A 24,185-nucleotide genomic window follows, 5' to 3' on the forward strand; every position below is an offset into this window, starting at 1 on the left:
TATTAGCAAAGCAGGCATGGAGAATCTTTCATAATCCAGACAGTTTACTAGCACGTATTCTGCGAGGAAGGTATTTCGCAAACTCTGACATTATAGAGGCTAATAGTGGCACACAACCATCATTTGGTTGGCGTTCAATCCTTGTTGGTAGAGATTTACTGAGGAAAGGGCTATGATACACTGTTGGGGATGGAGTTAATTTACGTACTTGGACAGACCCCTGGTTAATCACTCATCCTCCAAGACCACCCAGAAAAGCCCCAAACCACCAATCAGATGATATTCCTACTGTTGACAATCTCCTACTCCTGGACAAAAGCGGCTGGAATGAAAGGCTTGTCCGAGAAAGGATCCACACAGATGATATAGCCTTGGTCCTCTCCATTAAAACTAGCAGATGGCAGCACAATAACTACTTGGGGTGGCATTACAATGACAATGGTTTATACACGGTGAAATCGGGATATTGGCTTGCAACACACCACCCGGATCATATTCTCCATGCACGACCGCCAGATGGTGATCCCCAAATCAAGAATGAGATATGGAAAACACGAACCCCTCCAAAATTCAAACTCTTTTTATGGCGCTTGCTCTCAAACGCCTTAGCGACAGGAGCTGAACTTGATCGAAGACACATCTCCTCGAATGTGTACTGTAAAAGATGCATAACAGGGATTGAGACGACATACCATCTTTTCTTCACTTGCTTTCACGCACAGCAAATTTGGCGTGGTTCAAACGTCCCAATTGGCTGCCTCCTTGATCCTGCAATTACAGTTGAAAACAAGCTCAAAGCAATATTTGCATATCATAAACATCAAGGAATCTATGATCGCCTTTCCCATCTTCCATTTTGGATCTTATGGAAGCTATGGACCAGCCGCAACAAACTCACCTTTCAGTATAGACAAAGTAGTTGGTATCGAGATCTCCAAGAAGCTAAGAAAGAAACAAATGAATGGATAAATTTGGATATTAGGCATGCAAGACTTCATCCTAATGGTCTAAATTCAAGGTTACCTTGACCTCCAAGGCGTTCCTGGCGTCCTCCCCCTGATGGTTGGGTTAAGTGTAATTATGATGGAAGCTTTACCAATAATAATAGCCCTGCAACTGCAGGATGGCTAATTCGAGATGATCACAAACGGTTCAGGGAAGCAGGACAAGCAACCGGTATGACTGTCATTACAACACTTGAAGCGGAATGTCAAAGTCTCTGTTCTGCAATGAAACAAACCTGGCTAAGTGGGTACACGAAAGTGATCTTTGAAGGGGATAATCAAACACTATCAACATTCTCAACAACAATATGCTACGCTTTGACCTCTACAATTAGATTCAAGAAATCAAAGGATGGAAGTCTCGGTTTGAATCAGTTATTTTCATGTGGACACCAAGAGTAGCAAATGTTCCTGCTGACACGCTTGCGAAAGCTCAACGTTTTACTTCATTAGCAAACTATCTTCATTTATCAATTCCTGTTTGTATTCGTTCTCATGTTTGTAATGTTCTAACATCCACCAATCAATAAATGCAGTTTTAGTGTTAAAAAAAAAAAAATTAAAAAAACACATTTTAAAATTAATATTAGGGTTTGACCATTAAATGGACCAACAATGATGGGCCTAAGTTAAGCCCAATAAAAATATGGTGTAACCTCCACCGCTCATCCAGCATTTACAAGCCGAGGGTTCTATTTCATTCTCGCTCGACTCGTTTTCTCTTTTTCTGACCTCCGTCTCAAAACTTCCTTTTTTCTTCGCTCTCTCCGATCGAGTTGCAAAGCGTTCGAAGATATCTCCAGATTCTACTCAGGTTTGCTTCTACTTCGACTACGCTTTCTCCGCGATTATGATGATGTCTTCTTCTTCGTACTTTCACTTTGGGTTGGGTTTCTCCGTCTTCTCGATCCTCTTTTTCGCATCAACACCCAGAATTTTAGGGTTTCCACCGATGAGGATGACGGAAAGCTAGGGTTCGGATGATGGATCCGAGTTTTTCTTCTTATGTACATTCGTCGGAAGCTAGATCTCTCTTTTTTGGGGATTTATCGTTGTTATTCTTGTAATTAGGGTTTTGATACTCATCGAATTGTTCGTGATGATTTTCCTACTTCTATTGGAAACTCGGATGATCGATCGTTCTTCGACTATGGCTTTGTTTGGAATTGAGGAGATGTTTCGTTTTTAGTGGTATTTAGGGTTAGAGTTCTTTATGGTGTGATTGAGATTAGAGATTTATTTGGTTGTTTCTGTGGACGTGGTGCTCTACGATTGAATTTGGGGTCACAGTCAGAGGATTGGTGCTTTTGATTCTCTTCTTACTTCTAACGATTGGGGAATTCAGAGACTCCTTAGTTCCAGGCGCCTCTTGACTTAAATATGCTTTCTATTATCTTAATTCTATGTTGGTTATGCTGTTAACGTTTTTGTTTATACAAAATCCTGCAGGCTTTTAATGTTCAAACCAGTAAAGATTTACATCTTGACGGGGTGGTTGGTCAGGTGACTGCAATGACTGTTGCAAATGGAATTCTTTTTGCTGGAACAAGTGTAAGCATTATCTCTCTATCTCTCTACACATGTTTTATTTCTCTGCTTCTTTGGTGATTCTAAATTAAGTTCGTTTTTGTTATTTTGGAATTACAGTCTGGCAGTATATCAGTCTGGAAAGCTACCAACTCTGAGTCTGATCCTTTCAATACCTCACATCTCTCGAGGGACATCACAGTGGTGAAGTCAAGTCACTTGTTTTGTTGTTGGAGGTCAACTGCTATACTCTGGCTCTGTCGATAAAACAATAAAGGTAAGAATCTGGCTGCCACTAATTGATTTCAGCTTTAATATTATTTCGAAGGAACATTCCAATCAATTCTGTTTCCTGTGATTCGCCAGGTGTGGGATCTCAACACCCTGCAATGTATAACGACCCTGAAACAACATACCGACACTGTCACGTCACTCTTATATTGGGACAAGTGTCTGATATCCTCTTCCTTGGATGGGACCATTAAAGTTTGGGCTTGTTCTGAAAATGATGTTTTGGAAGTTACTCATACACGCAGACAAGAACAGGTAAAGATTTATTTGTTTACCCTTATGCCATTCTTCATAAAAACAACACTTGGTTTTAACAAAAAGCATANCTGAGATATAAGACAAGGACAAAGAGTCAAAAAGGGAAATGATTAAGAAGTCTTAAGACAAAGACTAGATCGAGATGTTTAAGAGTTGTACCATCGGCTTTGAATCAGACCAACGGCTTAATGAGATATATGANGTTGTACTTTAATCTTTAATCAACTTATCACTACTTTTTTCTGTATCTTTTGGGTTATACACAGTTTTGGAGAAAGAGGAATGATTTTCTCTACGCACACAATCCGTTTAAAATACTGATTTTTTCTGTATTNTCGGCTTAATGAGATATAAGACAATGATAAGAAGTCAAAGGGGAATGATTAAAAAAGTCTTAAGACAAAGACTAGAAAGAAAACTAAAGAGTTCACAATTTTGTGTACCATCGGCTTAATGAGACATAAGACCATCGGCTTAATGAGATATATGACAAAGGGGAATGACTAAAAAGTCTTAAGACAAAGACTAGACAGAGAAAACTAAAGAGTTGTACCATCGGCTTTGAATCAGACCAACGGCTTAATGAGATATATGACAAAGGATAAAGAGTCAAAGGGGAATAACTAAAGAGTTCACAATTTTGTGTACCATCGGCTTAATGAGACATAAGACCATCGGCTTAATGAGATATATGACAAAGGGGAATGACTAAAAAGTCTTAAGACANAAAGAGGAATGATTTTCTCTACGCACACAATCCGTTTAAAATACTGATTTTTTCTGTATTTTATTTCAATCCGTTTTGTTTCTTCTTCCTCGTAAGTTTCTTACCCTGAACCTCTTCGTGATTTTGTTTAAGGTTTCGAAATCCTACTAATCCTTTGTTGTATTTAACTTTTGTTTTAGGGGTTTCGAATCTAATCCATGGAAGCTTTTCTCCGCTTCGTCGAGGTATTACTCTGTCTCTCTCGTTTTGTTTTTGTGTTTTTTGTTTTGTTTTTCAGTTTTTTTTTGAGAATTGAAATCGAACCAGTACAACTGATTGAGTTCATGATCTGATCAGATTTATTTTCCTGTATTTAAGCAATTGGCTTTTTGTATGATTGTGGTTTTGGAATCAAGATTTTAAATTTGGTTTTTGTTTTCTTGATCCAACTACAAAGAAAGAACCTCTCTCTAACAACGAATTCAAAAGCCTTTATTTGGTTCTGGCTTCTTGTTTTGCGGATTCTTATGTAGGGGATTTTATTTTTTGATGTTTTTGTTTTGGTTTTGTGTTTTCAAAACCCAAAAAAGATCATGGGCAGACACTAATCTAATAGTGTTCTGTCAGATTCTATTTTGGGGACATTGTCCCGAGCAAAATTGTGAACTGTTGGGAATGGTAGTGCATGCATGTTGGGAACTGGAAAAGAGGTTGCGATTTGTTGGATGGGAATGACCCCTACGGCTTAACAAGTCTTAAGACAAAAGACATAAAAGAACCATCGGCTTTGAAAAATTATACCAACGGCTTACTGAGATATAAGACAAGGACAAAGAGTCAAAAAGGGAAATGATTAAGAAGTCTTAAGACAAAGACTAGATCGAGATGTTTAAGAGTTGTACCATCGGCTTTGAATCAGACCAACGGCTTAATGAGATATATGACAAAGGATAAGAGTCAAAGGGGAATGACTAAAAAGTCTTAAGACAAAGACTAGACAGAGAAAACTAAAGAGTTGTACCATCGGCTTTGAATCAGACCATCGGCTTAATGAGATATAAGACAATGATAAGAAGTCAAAGGGGAATGATTAAAAAAGTCTTAAGACAAAGACTAGAAAGAAAACTAAAGAGTTCACAATTTTGTGTACCATCGGCTTAATGAGACATAAGACCATCGGCTTAATGAGATATATGACAAAGGGGAATGACTAAAAAGTCTTAAGACAAAGACTAGACAGAGAAAACTAAAGAGTTGTACCATCGGCTTTGAATCAGACCAACGGCTTAATGAGATATATGACAAAGGATAAAGAGTCAAAGGGGAATAACTAAAGAGTTCACAAAATTGTGTACCATCGGCTTAATGAGACATAAGACCATCGGCTTAATGAGATATATGACAAAGGGGAATGACTAAAAAGTCTTAAGACAAAGACTAGACAGAGAAAACTAAAGAGTTGTACCATCGGCTTTGAATCAGACCAACGGCTTAATGAGATATATGAAAATGATAAAAAGTCAAAGGGGAATGATTAAAAAAGTCTTAAGACAAAGACTAGAAAGAAAACTAAAGAGTTCACAATTTTGTGTACCATCGGCTTAATGAGACATAAGACCATCGGCTTAATGAGATATAAGACAAAGGATAAAGAGTCAGGGGAATGATTATAAAAGTCTTAAGACAAAGACTAGAAAGAAAACTAAAGAGTTCACAATTTTGTGTACCATCGGCTTAATGAGACATAAGACCATCGGCTTAATGAGATGTATGACAAAGACGGCTTAATGAGATATATGACAAAGGATAAAGAGTCAAAGGGGAATGATTAAAAGGTCTTAAGACAGACTAGACAGAGAAAGCTAAAGAGTTGTACCATCGGCTTTGAATCAGACCAACGGCTTAATGAGATATATGACAAAGGTTAAAGAGTCAATTAAAAAGTCTTAAGACGAAGACTAGATAGAAAACTAAAGAGGTCGTAAGACAAGATTGTGACTTGTTGGATGGTAAAACCGACCAGCAGAGAAAAAGATGGCTTAAGTGAAGAAGAGGTAAGTATATGGCATTCACTTAATATGAAAGACTAACAATTCTGATTTGCGCAGGTATGTGCTTCTGGAGATGTTCAGATTTTAAGATGGGTAGATTCAATTGTAGCAGACTTCTTTGACAGGTATATGCTTTCTAACCTTTTTGTTTTATGTGCTTTGCAAACTTGTTTGTATATGAAAATCACAAGTGAGAGATTGAAGTATAAACTAATTGATTTCCTCAGGTTTATATTCTCATTGATGCCAAGGATAATTTCTGAGCGTAGCAAGGTTTATGATCAGGTATATGCTTATCTCGACTTCTCCATGATAAATTGATTTTATAGAACTTAAAATTACAGATCTAAGCACCATATATAATTAAAATGTTTTATTATGTTAGCTGTCTTAGTATCATTACTATCCTTGATCTATTCGTCAAATTCTAGAAACTTCTTGCTAAAATATCATTGATAAAAAATGTTGATTTTGCTTTGGGTGTTCGAATATTACATTGTGTGTTTTAAATTGTTATTGTTAATCCTCTCTGGAAGATATTTATTTTGACAATATATGTGACTTATGTAGATTATGATTGTAGTTTCCTTGTATCTTGAAAGTATTTGTTTTGAGTTTATGTAAGTTATGTCAATTATGATTGTAGTTTTCTTGGTATCTTGAATTGTTTTGAGTTTTATGTTTAAAACCTTAAACATGTGAATGTCATCCTAGAATTCTGCATTACATTTTGTGTTTAAAGTACTATCTCTGATTTTGTGTGACTTATGTAGATTATGATTGTAGTTTCCTTGTATCTTGAAAGTACTTGTTTTGAGTTTATGTGAGTTATGTCAATTATGATTGTAGTTTTCTTGGTATCTTGAATTGTTTTGAGTTTATGTTGAAAACTTTAAACATGTGAATGTCATCCTGCATTACATTTTGTGTTTAAAGTACTATCTCTGTTTTGGTCTTTGTGTGTATGATAGTTTCTTTTAGTTTATGAAACGTAGATGCATCTTGGAGTCTTCTGTAGATACGTATATTGAATCTATGTGATTTTCCTGCACATTATTTATGGTAATAATATTCTTGAATTTGTGTATTTGTTTTGCGTTATGCTCGAAACCCTTGGTGATTGATTATTCTAAAGCTTGCGAAAATTTTGCATTATCAACTAATGCTTATTGTGCTAGATATTATAAATTATACCCCCTGGCGTGATTCTCTTGTTTTATGTATGAAATAGATACATGTATGAGTTTCCTGTACGTCTTTGTTTTACGTAGTTGAAATTCTTGCAGATTATGTTAGTATTTTTCTTGAATCATGAATAGATTTGTTTTGTGTTATGCTCTCAATCTTTGGTGGTCGATTCAAACATGTAAAGTGACATTCCCAAATTTTGCATCATACATTGATCACTATGATTTAGTGTGTTATCACTTGTACTCTTTGGCTTGTTCTTTTTTAATATAATGATCTGAAGTATATTCTATTATTGTCCTACTGCCTATCCTTTGGTCTCTTAGAGTTGGTGAAACTTGCTTCTCGTTTGAATCATTCATTGGTGTGTGTATGTTCAGTTAGAATATGCAAATGATATTTTTTGATCTTTTGATTCTTTACCATATGCCTTTTGTTTTAACCACACTTTTATATGATTGATGTCGAAGTTCAGCTGCAAACCTTTCAATATATGATATGTTCCATTATTTTATTTAATCTTTCACCTTTATTGTTGTCTGTTTGGTTAAAATGGCAATTTGAATTTGAATTTTAGTTATGCTTTTTTTCTGCATTTTGTAGCTTTGTGGTATACTGTATGAATGGTCATGACTCATGATCATGAACACAATTCTTGCATTTTGGTTGGTAGACTTATCTTCTTGCGTAATTACCATTCTCTGCATCGTTTACTATCTATAGTGGTGTCGGATTTGTAGAAAGAGTGATTTCATTATTTGTCTGATAGTTTTTTTTCTTTTTTCTTATCATTATTCTATGGATGATAACATTTTTTATGTTATTTTGATCAGATTTTAAATCTGAAGTTTTATTTCAGCTTCTTCTTATCCTTTTGCTTTCTATAGTATTGTATCATTTTGTTGTTTGTTTTAATTGTTAGCCGCATACTGTGGTCTATGGGTTTGGCTTCCCACGGTAGTACCTCCAAATATGCTAGTTAGATTAGATGAACGGAATCTAAAGAGTGAATATATAGTCCGATGCTGCGGGAGCAGTGTCACTCCATGTTAGGAATGTCTTTCGCTTCATATGTTTGAGGTTTAGATATTTATACCCTATATAATGGGTTTCTCAAGTTTATGTGTGGAATGTGTTGTACCCTTATAGTTGGGTTAACTCTCGATCTGATCTAGTACAACTAGTTGGTCGAACAAAGCACAAAAACATAAACATAAACAAAAAAGATCTCAGGATAACTCTCATGACTAAAATAATTCACAAAACTTTTGCTGTAAACTTATTTTATTAATTTGAACCAAACTTAACACAATTCTTGATTAAGTCCATATATCCTCCAACATTAAAAATTCTCTGTTTTATCCTCTCCAAAAGCACAAATACTTAAGAACATAAGCAATAAAGTTCCATAAAACTCATACTTGATGACATCCATTAGACTTTATCATCATCACATTAAACTTAGTGCAGAAAGTTTTATAAAACATATATTTAACAAGCACAACATCCATTTGACTCTTCACTGTTAGATGATAACTTTGAAACAGAAACGTCATTAGATGATTAAAAAGCTACTAAGAAGCTGAGAGAGGGATTGGTTTCACAACACTCTGAATCCGCTCAAAAGCTATTCTTACTCTTTCCTCAAGACCTGAATGATCAATTTCTACATTGACATTACCATTGACCTGATCACCAGTTTTCCGTTCTCTCCTAGTTTCACCAGAACACCGCTCAATGTATTTTCTGCCAATCTCCCAATGGTTTTTGCCAACGAAGCCATATCAGAATGAAAAACAAACAAACTTTCTTCTGAAGATAAGGCAATGATGCTAGGTGTATATTGGTTTCACCCTACTTTAACAGGCCCTCACAAATCCTATCTACGAAACACTCAACACAGCTCCCAGAAGCGACTGGTATGTAGCAGATACTCCAGACCGTATCCAGCAAGCCCAAGTAGAGCCCTCACAAATACCAACAAACTGGGCCCCGACAACACCACACGGGTTGAACGGCAAAGGAACAAGCGCCTTGGACGTAGGATCAATGATGAGGAGTATCCTCGAAAAAGTAGAGGCGCAAGATAGAAAGACAGAGGGAGGAAAAATATAGCGTTTCACCATCCTCTCTCACATATGTGCAAGCCTTTAGGAAAAAGCCAGGCAGTAGGAAACCAACAACGAGCCAGAGGGAGGTCAGGATGGTGAGATAGCCGAGCTCAAAAGCCAAATCCGAGATGTAACGAGCAAGTTCCAGCGGACTACCAGCGTTGCACCTGACGCAGACCATATGATGGAACGATCCCAAATGACGTCGTTTACGGCTCGAATTCGTTGGATCGTCGTCCTAACGCAATCTTAAACGACGTTAGGTGATGAGTTGGATCCAAGTCTCCTTTGTAAGGGATCACCTTGATTTTGAATTTGCCCCAAAAGAGCTTGACGCTGGAAGATGCCAACTATTCGTAGAAAATTTAAGTGGTGGGGACTTGGGTTGGTTCTCCTCCCTACCAAATCGATTGACAGTTTCCACAAGCTTTCGTTGACTTTCCTAAAATAATATTTAATCTTGGCTATCCCAACCGCAACTAATACCGACCTCTCCAACATCGTCCAAGGGAACATGAGTCGTTACGAAAGTTTATGGAAAGCTCGTCACACAAGTAAACGCCCATCATAGCGTGTCAATCGCTGTTCTAAAAAACGCCTTGTGGTATGAGTCAAAGTTCCGAGAAGACTTTTCGCTGAACAGGTTTCTTACATTCTAGGGCGCCCTTCACTGAGCGTTAGTTTACATTGAGATGGAGGAAGAAAAAATCGTCCTGGCAATGAAATACTCCCCGGCAAAAATATCAACCAGCAAGGCAATAGAGGTATACAACGAACCCTGACAGCATCTACACAAAGATAACATAGCAGACAACAAAAAAGAGTAAGGGAGTTTGTCAACGATGCCCCGCTACTCCTAGTCGCTAGTTTGTGAACTCCGATACCGACGACCCCACCTAAAGGAGTAAGGGAGGAGCCCGACCACAACCTTCATTGCGACTTACATGAATGTACCAGCCACTCAACAATATATTGCAGGCACTAGCAAAATGCGTTGCGCTGCAAATATTTAAATGGCGAAGTCAGAGTGCAGTTGAGGCAATACAAGAACAACACCCAACGAGGCCAAGGCAATGCACGCAGCCATCTAGGACAGCAAGGTCGTCCGAATAACCAACCCGCACCAGGTGGAAATAAATAATCAGGTCGGCGAACAAGAAAATCAGCAAGCTGATGCACCAATACTCATGGCTCGTTGAAGGATTAGCAAAATTTTGGGAGGCATACCATTCGACCCTGAGCCATCTCAATCTATACGCCCTTTTCACGATGTCTAAGGTACAATAATCGTTTGGCTAGCCGGTAGTACACCAATCTGCCAGTCATACACCCCAATCGCATTCAGGGAGGAGGATGCCACCAGGTTACCTAACTCGCCCACCGGGCCCGTGGTCGTCGTTATGAACATTGGTAATTGTTTGGTCCCACACGTCTTGATTAACACCAGAAGTTCAGTGAATGTAATTTTTAAAAGCGTGCTTCCCCGAATGAGAATCGACTTACATCTTGCCGTACCATAAGATGACTTTAAAAAGCTACTAAGAAGCTGAAAGAGGGATTGGTTTCACAGCACTTTGAATCCGCTTAAAAGCTACTCTTACTCTTTCCTTAAGACCTTAATGCTCAATTTCTACCTATCTACTCTCTTTATCGACATTACCATCAAGCCTAATCACCAGTTTCCCGTTCTCTCCTAGGTTCACCAGAATACCGCTCAACATATTTTCCAACAATCTCCTAATGGTTTATGCCAATTTCTAAACTAATATCAGTTTTAATAGACTCACTCACAGTTCTTCCGGATCATGATATTTGGACTATTTCTGGACCGGGCCTTATGTGGGAGTGAGAATCCACCCCCAAGAGTAGTCTCCCCCACTTTCAGTTCGTAGCTTTGCGGAGAGCTTTGTTGTGTTGTCCGATCGTTTCCCCCCAATTTCAGTTTGTAGTTTTGTAGAGAGCTTTGTTTTTATCCGTAGCGTCAAGGCTCGTCTTCCTGAATGTTGACCGCCTGCTCCTTCATGAGTTTCTGTCATTACTCGCACTGTTCTGTCGCCATGCAGACACATCAGCAAGGCTCCTGATGCGCTCCATCGAAGTAGATGTTCCTTAATCAAGGTGTAGTGGGCGGCTTTCGTTTTCAGTCACAGTGCTGCCCACTCATCCGTTGATAGGTCGCCGTCCGCCAAGTAAGCTCTAATCTCCCCTTGCAGAAAGCTCGGATCCGCTTGTTCTACATCCCGCTGGCGATTTTTATCCGACGAGGAGCACCTCGTACTCGGCGACATTGTTTGTTGCTTGGAATCTGAGCCTGAACGATTGTTTTAAAATTTATTCGGTTGTTGACGTCAGGCGGATTCCCATGCCGGAGCCGAGGTGAGAGGACGCACCATCGACGTGTAAGGTCCACTATCCGTCGGAAGGGTCGGCGGGAGTTTGCTTGGTGCCCTCCAAGACGTGGGATTTGGCGGCTGGGCAGGTTTGAAACTCGATGTAGTACTCCCTGAGCTCGATTGCCCATTTTAATCGCCCAGACTGTGCAATATCGATCTCAAGGACTGGTTGGTTAGGACGGCGATGGTATGGGACTTAAATTACGGGCGGAGTTTCCTTGCTGAAGTGACGACTGTTAGGGCAATCTTTTCGACTGTTGGGTAGCGAGTATCGGAGTTGTCAAGCGATTTACTGATATAAAAGATTGGTCGCTGTTCTTGTAACGCCCGCGATCCTGAATAGGATCGTAGGCCGGGACTTGGTTAAGATGGAAGGGAGATCTCGGACAAGTCGGCAAGGAGCTACTCGATAGCTCGGACAATGGGGAACACATGCTAAGTAAGGGAATAAAGATTGGCCAGCTACAGACAGCTCTCGTCCAGCTACGGACAGCTCGACCAGCTATTGGCCAGCTAGTGTCAGCTCGACCAGCTAGCGTCAGCTCGACCAGCTGCCAGTCAACTACCACTAACTCGACCAGCTGCTTTTCAGCTACCATTAGCTCGACCAACTGCCTAGGAACTTGACCAAGCTCAGTTAGTTGGACGGTGGTGGACAGTGTGCAGGTCAGCTGGGGAGCTTGTGAGCGGTTATGGGATGCGGTGACCGAACATGCATGACCGAACGTGTACGATCTAACGGGAGCGATCGAATGGTCTTGTCGGATAGGTGAATTTTGGGGCCTAGATTTCGGCCAAGACCCTACATATAGAGGGTGTGGCCTTCATTCCAAACCATCAGCAGAAATAAAAAAAAACTTTGTAAATTCTCGAGTGTGATCGAGAGAGAGATCGAGAGAAAGGTTTTCAAGGCCGATAGTCGGCAAGTAAGGTTTGAGAGACCGAGGTACAATGAAGCAATTGTGCTTACTTAGGCTTATCTTGCTTCGAGCTGTCTAGTAACTTTGAAAGATCATGCTTGGCGAGTTTCTGTGATCGTGTCCTTGGAAATTCGATGAGTTTGCCAATACGATCTTTTGTGGCCAATATGAACTGCCCATCATAACAATCGCAATACGCTAAGTGATTAATATGCATCTGTTATCGTCTGCGGGAACATAGAGAGTTTGCCGAGACGTGTCAGCTTTATCGTCTGCGGGAACTTAAAGAGTTTGCTGAGACGTGTGTTGTATCATCTGCGGGGATTGGGAGAGTTCGCCGAGATATGTTTGTTGTATAGTCTGTGAGACCTCAAAGAGTTTACCGAGATGGGTCTAAGGTATCAATGATTTCTGTAAGCGCAACCTTGGGAACTAGTGGGTTTGCCAAAAAGTGTTCTGAAAGAATTGGCAATCACCCGAACATGTCTGAAGATAAATGGTGATCTGAAAGTGTTTGAAAGGATCATAAGTGATCGAGAGATGTTGTGGGAACCGAGAGTGGTTGGACTTGATGTTTGTCTATGGGATCGCTATTCTAGATGTCAGTTGTCGTACATAATGTCTGTCTGATATGGGTGCGTCGGCCAAGGAATGGTCGCAAGAAGTTCTGAACATGTCTAAATATCAGGATCAAATCTGTAGAAGATTGTGATCAGGAATGGTGGACTAAGTCTGGAAAAGAGTTAAGGGTTGGAATGTGATTCCATCAAACGCCGAATTCGAGGACGAATTCATTCTAAGTGAGGAAGAATTGTAACACCCCTATCCCAGTATCGTGATTGGGCTGATTACCGAGGATTAATGATGGGATAGGCTGTGGTTCAAGACCTGGTCGAGCGTGTTGGGGAGTCCGCGTTAACTGTTTTGGCGGGAACGGTTATTGGCGTGAGGAAACACGCAGATTTAAATGGATTCTGTGGCGTCCCTCTTGGACACGACAGTTCTGTTCGCGAGTTTAGACGCGAGAGAAAGAAAGACAAAGGGAATCGTCGAGATAACTCCTAGATTTAGAGAGGGTGGTCAAGTTTTGGGGAGTCTGTTCGATGATCAATTTTTGTATGTCCGGCGATGGTATGTTCACCGAATACCAATATTCGTGATTGATGTGTGGGACCGACAGGCGGGATGAAGAGATCGATATGGGAGATCGAGCCCGAGTCAGTGGTGGTGTACGCTTGCTGAGCGAGTAGGAGTATGTGATCGGGAGTACAGTTGGGGGAGGAACGAGCATCTGGTGGTTATCGAGTGTATCCGGCAGTTATCGGAGGACCGAGCGATAACCGACAATTTTGTATGCGGGGGTGAGTAATCGACACGGATCAATGATAGTGATGGTATGTGGTACGCATCACCGAGAGTGGTGGTACGCGGTACCGGATTCTGATTGTGATAGTACACGGTACGCATCACCGAGAGTGGTGGTACGCGGTACCGGATTCTGATAGTGGTAGTACGTGGTATTCATCACCGAGAGAGGTGGTATGCGGTACCGGATTCTGATAGTGGTGGTACGCGATTAGTGGTATTTGTTCTGTTTGATGTTCTGGAAGTCTGGTTAGTGTGATGTGGATTCCAGACATCTCTCTCTCGGGCTAGTCATGTGGGGATGGTTGGCTGAGTGACTAGATTCCGAGGGGAGATGTTGGATGAAACATCTATAGTCGATGGTTCGGATGTTCTGGATCGGAAGAAAGTGCAGAGACGTGCGAGAAGCCATGTGTATCAGAGTGCGCACCGGGAGCGTCCGAGGAACGAGTCTGCTTCCATGAAAGACTAAGGTATTTTTACTAAGTCTAGCTTGGTCATGGTATTGTTTCTGCTGCGTAGATTGGTTCAGATAGGTTTCTAGCTCGAATCTGTTTGTTTTACGAATTTTATGTGAGAAGTTAAATCGTCGCCGGAAGTTTTATCGGAATTTTAGTCCCCGGCGAAGCTACGTTTTTTGTGTGTTCTGTGCGTCCTGCGGCCGAGGGTTTTAGAAACTGGGTCAGGGCATTTCACTGACCTCCGGGGAAAAGACAAAGCAAGAAGAAAGCCCAACCTAGTCCAATGAACATCGCGGGAGGAAGATCAAAGAAGAGAGAGCTCCTCCAGTTACAAGTGAACCCGCGCAGGAAGCTGAATATGGACCCGTTGATACCTACTCATCCCTCTAGGAGTTCACACAATTCTCTCCAAGGGGACCAAGGGCATGGGTTGATGGGTGGTACTTCAGTAATCGCAGGGGTTGATACTTCTCAACCTTCCGTTTATGGTTTGATGAATTCCCTCACATAAAGATAGCGAGTTGGAACTTTCAAGGGCTGGGGAATCCCAAGACAGTTCGGCGAATAAAGGCGATTCATCGATGATGGTCTCCTGATTTCTTATTCCTCATGGTACCGTTCTGTCCAACTGAGGATCTCTAAGGTGCGGTAGGATCTAGTTCGCTGGAACAAGGAGAATTTTTGAAATAGCAAAGAAGCGATTGAGCTTCTGCAATTGGAGCTGGAGAAAGCAATTGTAAGTCATGTAAATGATCCCCCATTGCTAGAAAAATTTAATGTCCCCCTAGATACAGTTTATAAGGAGGAAGAAAGCTTCTGGAAGCAGCGTAGTAGGCAATTGTGGCTTTTTCTCGTTGATAAGAACTCGTGATACTTTCATGCGGTAACCAGAAGATGGAAGGCAATTAACAAGTTCACGGTCATAGAGAATGAGGCTGGAGAAGTCTTTTTGATGAAGTGAAGATTGTGGAGATAATATCTTTGTATTTTCATAATATGTTTGGATCAACCGAAGCCACAGTTGAGGGTGTGGAGGACATTGTACGTCAAGCGTTGTCTCCTTGTATCCCTGAGGATGTAAATCAGAGTTTGATTAGAGATTCGTCGGTCGAGGAGATAAGTGCAAAAATATTCAGTATCCATCCTGATAAAGCTCCAAGACCGGATGGTTTTTCTGCCTGCTTTTTCCAAACTAATTGGACAGCGATTAGTCCTGCCATTGTTAGTGAAATCCAAGAGTTCTTCATATCAGGGGTGGTGCTTCCGAAGCTTAATGAGACTCATATTCATCTTATCCCTAAGGGACAGGGGCCAAGAGTGGTGGCTGATTGCAGACCAATTGCACTTTGCAATGTGTATTACAAAGTGATTTCTAAGCTTTTAGCCAAGAGATTACAGCCACTATTGGAGTCTATTATCTCAGAAAATCAATCCGCATTTATTCAGGGAAGAGCAATTTCGGACAATGTCCTGATAACTTATGAGATTTTACACTTCCTCAAGCATTCTGATGCTAGGAAATACTGTTCAATGGCTAAAAAGACTGATATGAGCAAAGTCTACGACATAGTGGAATGGAGCTTCATTCAAGCCGTATTCCAAAGATTAGGCTTCCATCCCAAATGGATAAACTGGATCATGCAATGTACTTTTACAGTTTCTTATGCCTTCCTGGTTAATGATTCTCCACAGGGGCGGGTAGTTCCAGTATGAGGAATAAGACAAGGGGATCCCATCTCCCCATATATCTTTTTCCTATGCAGCGAGGTCCTATCGGGACTTTGCCACAAGGCTCAAGCGTCGGGTAAGATGAAAGGAATCTCTGTTGCGAGAGGATAAATATCTCGGGTTACCTAAAGACGCTGCTTGGTAAGTATGAGAAAGCGTCTAGTCAGCGAATAAATCCGTCAAAGTCGTCTATATTCTTCTCATGAAGAACTTTAGAGATGCAAAGACAGACGGCGATGAGAGCACTAGGGATTACCAAGGAGGGAGGAGTGGGTAAATATCTCGGGTTAACATTTTGGAAGAAAGAAGAAAGATCTAGTCTCCTCTAAATAGATGATAGAATCAGACAACGAGCCTTGTTGTGGTCTTCCATGTTCCTCTCTCAAGCTGGTAAGCTTACTATGATGAAGAGTGTGTTGAAAGTAATGCCAACATACTTCTATGTCATGCTTCCAGTTGCCGGTGTCCCTGTGTAATAGGATCCAATCTACCCTGACAAGATTCTGGTGGGGTTCAAAGGCTGAGAAGAGGAGTATGTGCTGGGTGGCTTGGGAGAAGTTGACAGGTAGCAAAAGGGATGGTGGGTTAGGTTTTCGCGACCTCAGTGTTTTAATGCGGCCTTGCTGGGTAAACTGAGCTGGAGAATTTACTCGAATCCTACTTGTTAGTTGGCCCGTACCCTACTGGGAAAATATTGTCAAGACAAATCCTTCCTGGAGGCGGACTGCCCTAGTTCAGCATCTCATGGTTGGCGAAGTGTCCTTGTGGGGAGGGATGTATTAGCAAAGAATCTGGGATGGGTTGTGGGTAATGGGAAATCTATTAAGATCTGGGAGGACCCGTGGCTTTCGCTATCAACCCCACTGCAAACTTTTGGTCCGGCTACCTTAGCCAGTAAAGATTCATTGGTCTCGGATTTATTCATGTCAGGAACCCGGGAATGGGATGTGGAAAAGGTTGGGATACTTCTCCCCGCTTTAAAGATGTAATCCTCAGCATCAAACCAAGCAGATTGGGAGCTCAAGATAAGCTGGTCTAGTTGGGAAATAACTTTGGATCTTATACTACTAAATCAGGGTATTTTGTGGAAAGAGGAACCTTTACTATTGACTTTGGGCAACATCTAAGGTCAGTAAACCGGAAAGCAGAAGTGTGGGCTATCAATACGGCCCCTAATCAAGGTCTTCATCTGGAAGACCCTCCACGAGGCGTTGCTTGCTAAACAGCAACTTAAAGATAGGCATATTGATATTCCGGTGGCTTGTCACCGCTGTGGAGAGGTAGAATCTATACTGCATTTGCTCTTCCTTTGTCCGTTTGCAAAGGAAGTGTGGAGTTACAGTCCTCTGTCTCAGGTGCTTCCTTACGAGCAAGTGGACAGTGTAAGATTAGGACTACGTATAGCAAACAATTTCCTATTTCTTCCCCGTCGGGGATAAGTGAGGGCCCATTGGCACCATGGGTTTGCTGGAATCTATGGAAGGCAAGGAATCAGGGGGTCTTTAACAATCGCTTGTTCGAGGCTCAGGAAACCATGATTAAAGCTATTAATAATGCGAAAGAATGGTTTGGGGTACAAGAACAAATACTGAAACGGTCTCGACCTTCTGTGCCACCTACTAGGTTTTTCCAACCTCATGAAGGACGAAGCATGATATGTGCTTTGGATGCATCATGGCGGTCAGATCTAAGAGTAGCGAGTCTGGGATGGACAAGCTCCTGCTATCCTCTGGGACCATATCCCACCACTCAGAAATCTGCGAAATTGTGTCTTCAGCTCTTATGGCAGAAATCCTTGCGTGTAGAGCTGCAAGTCAAACTGCAGTCAGACTAGGTTTTGATCACCTTTACATCGAGTCCGATTGTCTACAATTGGTTGGAGCTATAAACTCTCGATCAATTATTTTGGAACTACATGGAGTAATTTCGGATATCTTCTTAGCGCTGGATTCTTTTGCTAGTTTTACCTGTTGCTATATTCCAAGAGCAGCGAATGTTTTAGCTGACTCTATTGCGAAAAACTATCTAAGGGTATATGTTCAAAACTTTGGTTGATTAATATATATTTGGTGTACAAAAAAAAAATTAATTTGGCTGTAAACTTATTTTATTAATTTGAACCAAACTTAACACAATTCTTTGATTAGGTCCATATATATCCTCCAACATTTAAAAATCTCTGTTTTATCCTCTCCAAAAACACAAGTACTTAAGAACAGAAGCAACAAAGTTTCATAAAACTCATACTTGATAACATCCATTAGACTTGATCATCATCACATTAAACTTAAAGTGCAGAAAAGTTTTATAAAACAGATTCTTAACAACCACAACATCCATTAGACTCTTCACCGTTAGATGATAAACTTAGAAACAGAAACGTCATTAGATGATTAAACTCTATGATGAGAAAAGAAACCTCAACGATGACTTTAAAAAGCTACTAAGAAGCAGTTTTCTGAAATTTCCTTTGTAAACTCTTATCCTCCGGTTTGGGCAATCAATCTTGGGATCATCTTTTAATTTAATGTTTGGTTGAAAAAAAAAACTACTAAGAAGCGGAGAGAGGGATTGGCTTCATAGCACTCTTAATCCGCTCAAAAGCTACTCTTACTCTTTCCTTCAGACCTGAATGCTCAATTTCTAGCTCTCCACTCTCTTTATCGACATTACCATCGACCCTGATCACCGGCTCACCGTATTTTCCGCCTATCTCCCAATGGTTTTTGCCAATTTCTCAACTAAAATACATTTCAACAGAGTGACAGACTCACTCACAGTTCTTCCGGGTCATGATCTTTGTGTTTCCATCGGGAAAGTCCGTGAAGAAATTGTAGATGGCCTTTGTGGTATGTGTCATGAAAACTCGTCCGTTGAATGACGTCTAATCAAACATTAATAATCTAAATTAGTTCCTTGCTATATTTTAATGCATTTAACATTACAAATCATACGCAAACAAGTACTTTGAAGTTTTTACATTCTTAGCAGAAAAAAAAACAGTACTTTGAAGATGTTATAGCAACACGTACAAAACTATGTGGTTTGTCGTTCCACCCTCCCATGCTAATTATTAAATAAAATAAAATTTATCGAACTCCTTTGCACCATTTTAATCCAAATTATCTCTGTCCAATCCGGTATACTACTGTCCTGAAGCATATATACGTAAAAATTAGTGAGTTGTGTTGGAAATCGCAGTGAATAGTATGTATATCATATGGATAGCCATTAAGTTTTTAAAATAGTTTGTTTTCCCATGTCGAACCTTAACTGTATCTGTATTTCTATATCTCCTCTAACATATATCTCATCACTTGTTGATATGCTGGATACACGATCACAATTCACAAACTTTTTTGCTCGTAACAAGTTATTAGCACGAAATCCTAGATTCATGAACATCGATATAGTAGGTTATTTCATGAGTCTAGGATTTCATGCTGATAACATATTGTGAGAAAAAAGTTTAGAAATTGTCTTTGTGTATTATTTGTTAATGAATGATAACCAGAGATATATAAGAGATACAATTAGGGTTCACCTTGAGGACCAACTAATCTCGAATCTTCTAAAACATTCCAATGGGACCATCATTAACATCTATGAATGATAAACGTATTGTTCATAACATAAATCAATTTTTTTTTCCACTGATTTTAGAAGACATCAGCACTAAGCCACTAATGGTGAGAATGATGTTGGTGTTCGGCCAGCCCATATTCTCGTTTTAGAAGTGGGTCCAATACTAAATTAAGAGGCCTAGTCTGAAAGTCATTAAACCCACATTTACAAAAAGAGTAAAATTATTTCAGCTTAGTCCAACCTTTGTGCAATCATTTGAACAAATTCGAATTTAGAAATTAAACTCAAAAACTAAATTTAACAACAATATTCTAGTGCAACTGTGAATTAAGTTTATTAAAAAATCTTTTTTTGACATGTGCAAATTCGGCTGGCGAACACTGTCATCGAATCTTTGAGTAAGATAATCAGAGTTATTGATTAGGTTTTCCCTATCTGACTAATCAAATTCTAGATTCTTAATTCAAATATAAGAAACAGTGGAAACATTGAACCTTACAAATATCATATATGTATGTTTTCTTTATGTATCTTGTTTTGTAATGTATTAAGAATCTATCTGAATTGATTTTTCTTCGTTGACTCACTAAAGTTGCAAGTCTTCTAATACTTGTCGTTATATGCAAGATTTGAAATCTCAATCATGTGGTTTTAATAAAATCGTTTACTAATCATGGATTTTATATGGCTTATTATAATACTCCAGTATGACTTAGAAGAGAGAAAGATATATCTATCATTTTCTTTTCTTGAGAACACAAAGAATCAAACTCCGCATAAAACCAAACAATTTGAGACCTGATTTTTTTTTTTATATAATGTAAACACACAAAATACAAAAGCTAAAAACTACATTTTAGAATCAGACAAGACCATCGATTCTTCTATGTCTCATGTTGATCTCTTAAAAAAACTTCTTCACACACATATTAATATATAAAAATATGTTTCTTAATTAGTCATAATAGCAAATTTACGAGTAAAACTTGTAATCCTTTGCTTGAATAACGATTGTTCTTAACCCTCCGATCGGCGATAGAATCATTAAGCAAAGACCGAACATGATACATACCTGAAATAAACAGCAAACAAATAAACACAGTTTCACAAAACGCAACCGCAGATCGAAAACGCTAGAAAAAAACTAGTAAATGATAATGGTTACTTACCCAGTTTGCACACCAAGACAAGCTGTATTTCTTGGGTTTGTAGATTGCTAACCAAATGACGCAAGGGATCTGGAAAAAAGGGAAAGATTAAGTTAGTCTAATAATTTCTCAAGGTTTTTAGTTTTTTATTTTATTTTCTTATGAATAATAATTCATTCGAGCGTTTCAAAATCGAAAGCTTACAAAGTATGTGGTTGGAGCAAACGCAAATCCACCAAAGAACGCCAAAAGGCCACCGAAGAACGGAAACGTCATACCAACAAACATAGTGGCAGCTGTAATTTATAGTTTTAAAAAAGTAAATACACATAGAATTATGAAAAACTACTAAACGAGAATTTTAATTAATTTACTTACCAACGTAGAAATTACGGACACAGAACCGAAGAGCTGTGGTCGGTCTGAAATTTAGCTTCTTGACCAATAAAGTCTCCATCATGTCAAACACCGGCATTGCATAGATCTACAACAAAACCAGATTTTTTGGTTTAGGTCTGGTTAAAAACGGTTCTTTGTACCAAGATGGGACTTGGTTAAATTTTCTTGTTTAGAAAAAAACTGACCTGGTAACTACCGATGACATGGATTACGACGAAGATGTTGGCGGTCGCGATTAACCATGCTGGTTTCTTAAGTGACATGAGAATGTTGTCTTCAACACCGTTTCCGAAGATATAATAACCGACGAGAGCCACGGGGAAGTAACAGAGCGCGACCACGATGTAAGCAACGATGACTCCTTTCCACATAGGACCTTTCGAAGGCTTCTCAGGCGTTGATGGGATAGTTGCTTGGATCTCAAGGACAACGTTGTGACCCGCGTAAGCGAACGCCACATCACCTAAACCGCTGAAGAAATTGAAAACCGTACCGGCTGTTGATTTCGCCTTGTAACCATATTGAACATCTTCTTGAACGCCTTTGCTCACTGATGCTCCCCATGCAATTGTTGAGTAGCTAGAGAAAAAAAGGAAATTAATTTAGAACCGGTTAAATCAAACCAAACCAATTTCAACATTTTAAATTACCGAACCGGTTTAACTGATTTACCTGAGAGACATAACGGCAGCAGCGAGAGAAACGCCAGATATGGAATTGAAATTGGGAAGATGAGAGAGGACGAAATGAACAGAAGCGAAGATCATGATGAAATAAGTAAGTTTGATTGGTTTACAATCGTCACAAACTAGTTCATGAAATTTCTTTAACGATTTGCCTCCAGTGACCATATAAACGACGCAAACGCCGATTTCCACGATCAACTGTTGCGGCACGATGATATAAAGACCGAGCTTCTCACCAAACGCGTGCTGTCCGAGTTCGTGGTAACGGTCAAAACGTTTTCCCGGAACCATTTCGTGCATTTCTACCATTTGCCATAATGTGTATAGTGTTATGATCCATGACAGAACCAATACCGCAATTCCTGGTCCCCTAAATAAACAAACAAATTAAAACCGGTTAGTATTTGATAGATTCGGTTTTGGTAAATTAAACCGGTTTTTGGTTTTGGGGAATTTACCATCCGAGCTGAGACATGGCGTAAGGGAGTCCAAGAACCCCGGCACCGACCATGGCGGTGACATTGTGAAAAGCAGAGTACCACCACTTAGCATTTCTTGACGAAGTAATTGGTAACCAATCTTCGATCTCTTTTTGTCTTGCTAATTTCTCCTCATCCAGCTTTGTTTTCACAAATTACAAATGAAACAAAAGTCAATGATGGGACTAATGGGACAAAAAATAAAATAAAGTAAATGTGTAAATAGGAGTGGATTTTGGAAGATCTATTGGTCTAAAATTTAGGTTTGGTAGAACGTCCCTAAAGTTTGGAAAAGTCAGAACTGACCCATACTGATAAAGTTCAGATCTAAGACTAAAAAGTAAGTGCAAAAGGTGAAGGACAAAATTAGAAGGAGTGAACAATTAAATTAAAAAAAAAAAAAAAATCTACAAAATGAATGGAAGAAAAGTCAGCGGTTATATGTGGGTTACTAAATGATTTTTGAAGATGAAAAGTTTCATAGTATTATAATTTGTAGGTTAAGAGGAAAACAAAGTAAAAGTATAAGAGTGGACTTTTGAAGATCCCCTTGGTGTAAACATGGTTTAAGGTTGGTAGACCAAACTAAAAAAAAAAAACAAAAATAAAGATCTAAACTAGAGAACAAGTCGATTTTGTTGATTCTAAAAATCCAATGGAAGAAAAGTCAGCAATCATATATGCTGTGATTGGTTGGCTAAAAAAATGGGGTAAAAGGAAAATTAAGTAAAAGTATAAGGATGGATTTTTGGAAGATATCTCTTTGGTCTTTTCTGACGATCGCTTAGGTTGGTAGGATAGGATCATAGGAGTTCCATAGATTTTGGAAAAGTTAGAAACTGACCCATGTACCGTACTTCAAAGTTAATATCCTAAACTTACGAACAAAAAGTACAGAACTAGTGGATTAAATTATTTTTTTTTGTTTTGTTTTTTTTTTTTTTGTAATAATTCATTTACATAATTTAAAAGAAAAACTCAAGAATTGAATTAAAGGATTTTAAACCTCTGAAATTGAAGAAAAAAAATTGTAAGCTTTTAATGAAGTCAGAGGTTTATAAGTCAACAAGTCAATAGCTTACAATAAATTAGTTCTGTCTTTAAGTTCTTAAATTCTCTCAACATCTATATATCTCTTAAGCAGTAAGCACCACAATTTATTTATTTTCTGGATATTTAAAAAATTGCGAAAGAAAATTGAATCTTTGCAAAAAAAAACCTTTGGAAAAGAAAAAATATTATAAGAAGCTCCGTGGGCGAGAGACTAAAAACAAAAGAAATATTTTTGTTTATTATTTGATAATGAGACTCAGTTTTCATCTTTAGTTTGTTTTTCTTTTTTCCCCAAGAGAAGAACTCAACATTCCAATTTGCTTTAACCAAAAATTAGTTAAAATGACGTACGACAACCTTTTTTATTTATTAAAAAGAATGAAGATCGATTATCGGAAACTACAAATTAAAATGAAGATCTGAATCACAATAATAAATAACGTCGTGAGATCGAGAAAGAGAGAGAGAGAGACTAACATGATCATCATGAGGAGCTTGAGCTACCATGGTGAGAGAGAGATAGAGAGAGGTTGAGAGAGAGAAGAAAAGAGAAGAAGAGCTTAACGAGTTCTCACACTTCTAAGAGATATTATGCTCAATATATATAGAGCTGCTCATGAAGATTATATACACACTTAGTTGGATATTATGAGAGAGAGAAAGTGAGAAAATTTTAAAAGTGGAAGTTTTTGTTTGACTTCACAAACTACTTGTGGTGATGGGCATGATTTGTGAGCTGGACTCGGCTAATATATTCAACCTAGCTAACATTAATCTTTAAAATTAGTCGTAATAAATTATTACTCAAGTCACAACTAATTCATCTACTAGA

General features: G+C 39.1%; 1 protein-coding gene and 3 long non-coding RNA genes across 4 annotated transcripts; 3 read left to right on the plus strand and 1 right to left on the minus strand.

Annotated features, from left to right (window-relative positions):
* LOC104732735 lies at positions 1,700 to 3,077 on the plus strand. Its single transcript, XR_758957.1, has 4 exons — positions 1,700 to 1,818; positions 2,454 to 2,555; positions 2,652 to 2,808; positions 2,898 to 3,077. It is a non-coding gene; the product is annotated as an uncharacterized LOC104732735 (long non-coding RNA).
* On the plus strand, positions 3,808 to 5,124 carry LOC104732737. The gene is made up of 3 exons (XR_758959.2): positions 3,808 to 3,898; positions 3,987 to 4,031; positions 4,414 to 5,124. It is a non-coding gene; the product is annotated as an uncharacterized LOC104732737 (long non-coding RNA).
* LOC104732736 lies at positions 5,274 to 18,146 on the plus strand. The gene is made up of 2 exons (XR_758958.2): positions 5,274 to 5,962; positions 6,065 to 18,146. It is a non-coding gene; the product is annotated as an uncharacterized LOC104732736 (long non-coding RNA).
* On the minus strand, positions 20,366 to 24,036 carry LOC109124694 (lysine histidine transporter 1). Its single transcript, XM_010452319.2, has 8 exons — positions 23,831 to 24,036; positions 22,280 to 22,440; positions 21,808 to 22,191; positions 21,321 to 21,714; positions 21,115 to 21,220; positions 20,941 to 21,032; positions 20,758 to 20,826; positions 20,366 to 20,660 (listed from the first exon to the last, which is right to left on the minus strand). Exons 1-8 carry the CDS (start codon positions 23,858 to 23,860, stop codon positions 20,562 to 20,564), a joined length of 1,335 nt encoding a protein of 444 aa, XP_010450621.1. The 5' UTR covers positions 23,861 to 24,036; the 3' UTR covers positions 20,366 to 20,561.

Source organism: Camelina sativa, chromosome 12 (assembly GCF_000633955.1).
Source record: "Camelina sativa cultivar DH55 chromosome 12, Cs, whole genome shotgun sequence".
Lineage (NCBI taxonomy): Eukaryota > Viridiplantae > Streptophyta > Magnoliopsida > Brassicales > Brassicaceae > Camelina > Camelina sativa.

What these genes read in the sequence shown, in the direction of transcription:
- LOC109124694 (XM_010452319.2), bottom strand. Translation starts at nt 23,860, where the DNA reads ATGGTAGCTCAAGCTCCTCATGATGATCAT. An exon ending in GCTGCCGTTATGTCTCTCAG is followed by an intron (nt 21,715 to 21,807) that starts GTAAATCAGTTA and finishes TTTTTTCTCTAG; the next exon opens with CTACTCAACAATTGCATGGG. An exon ending in TGTCCGTAATTTCTACGTTG is followed by an intron (nt 21,033 to 21,114) that starts GTAAGTAAATTA and finishes TATAAATTACAG; the next exon opens with CTGCCACTATGTTTGTTGGT.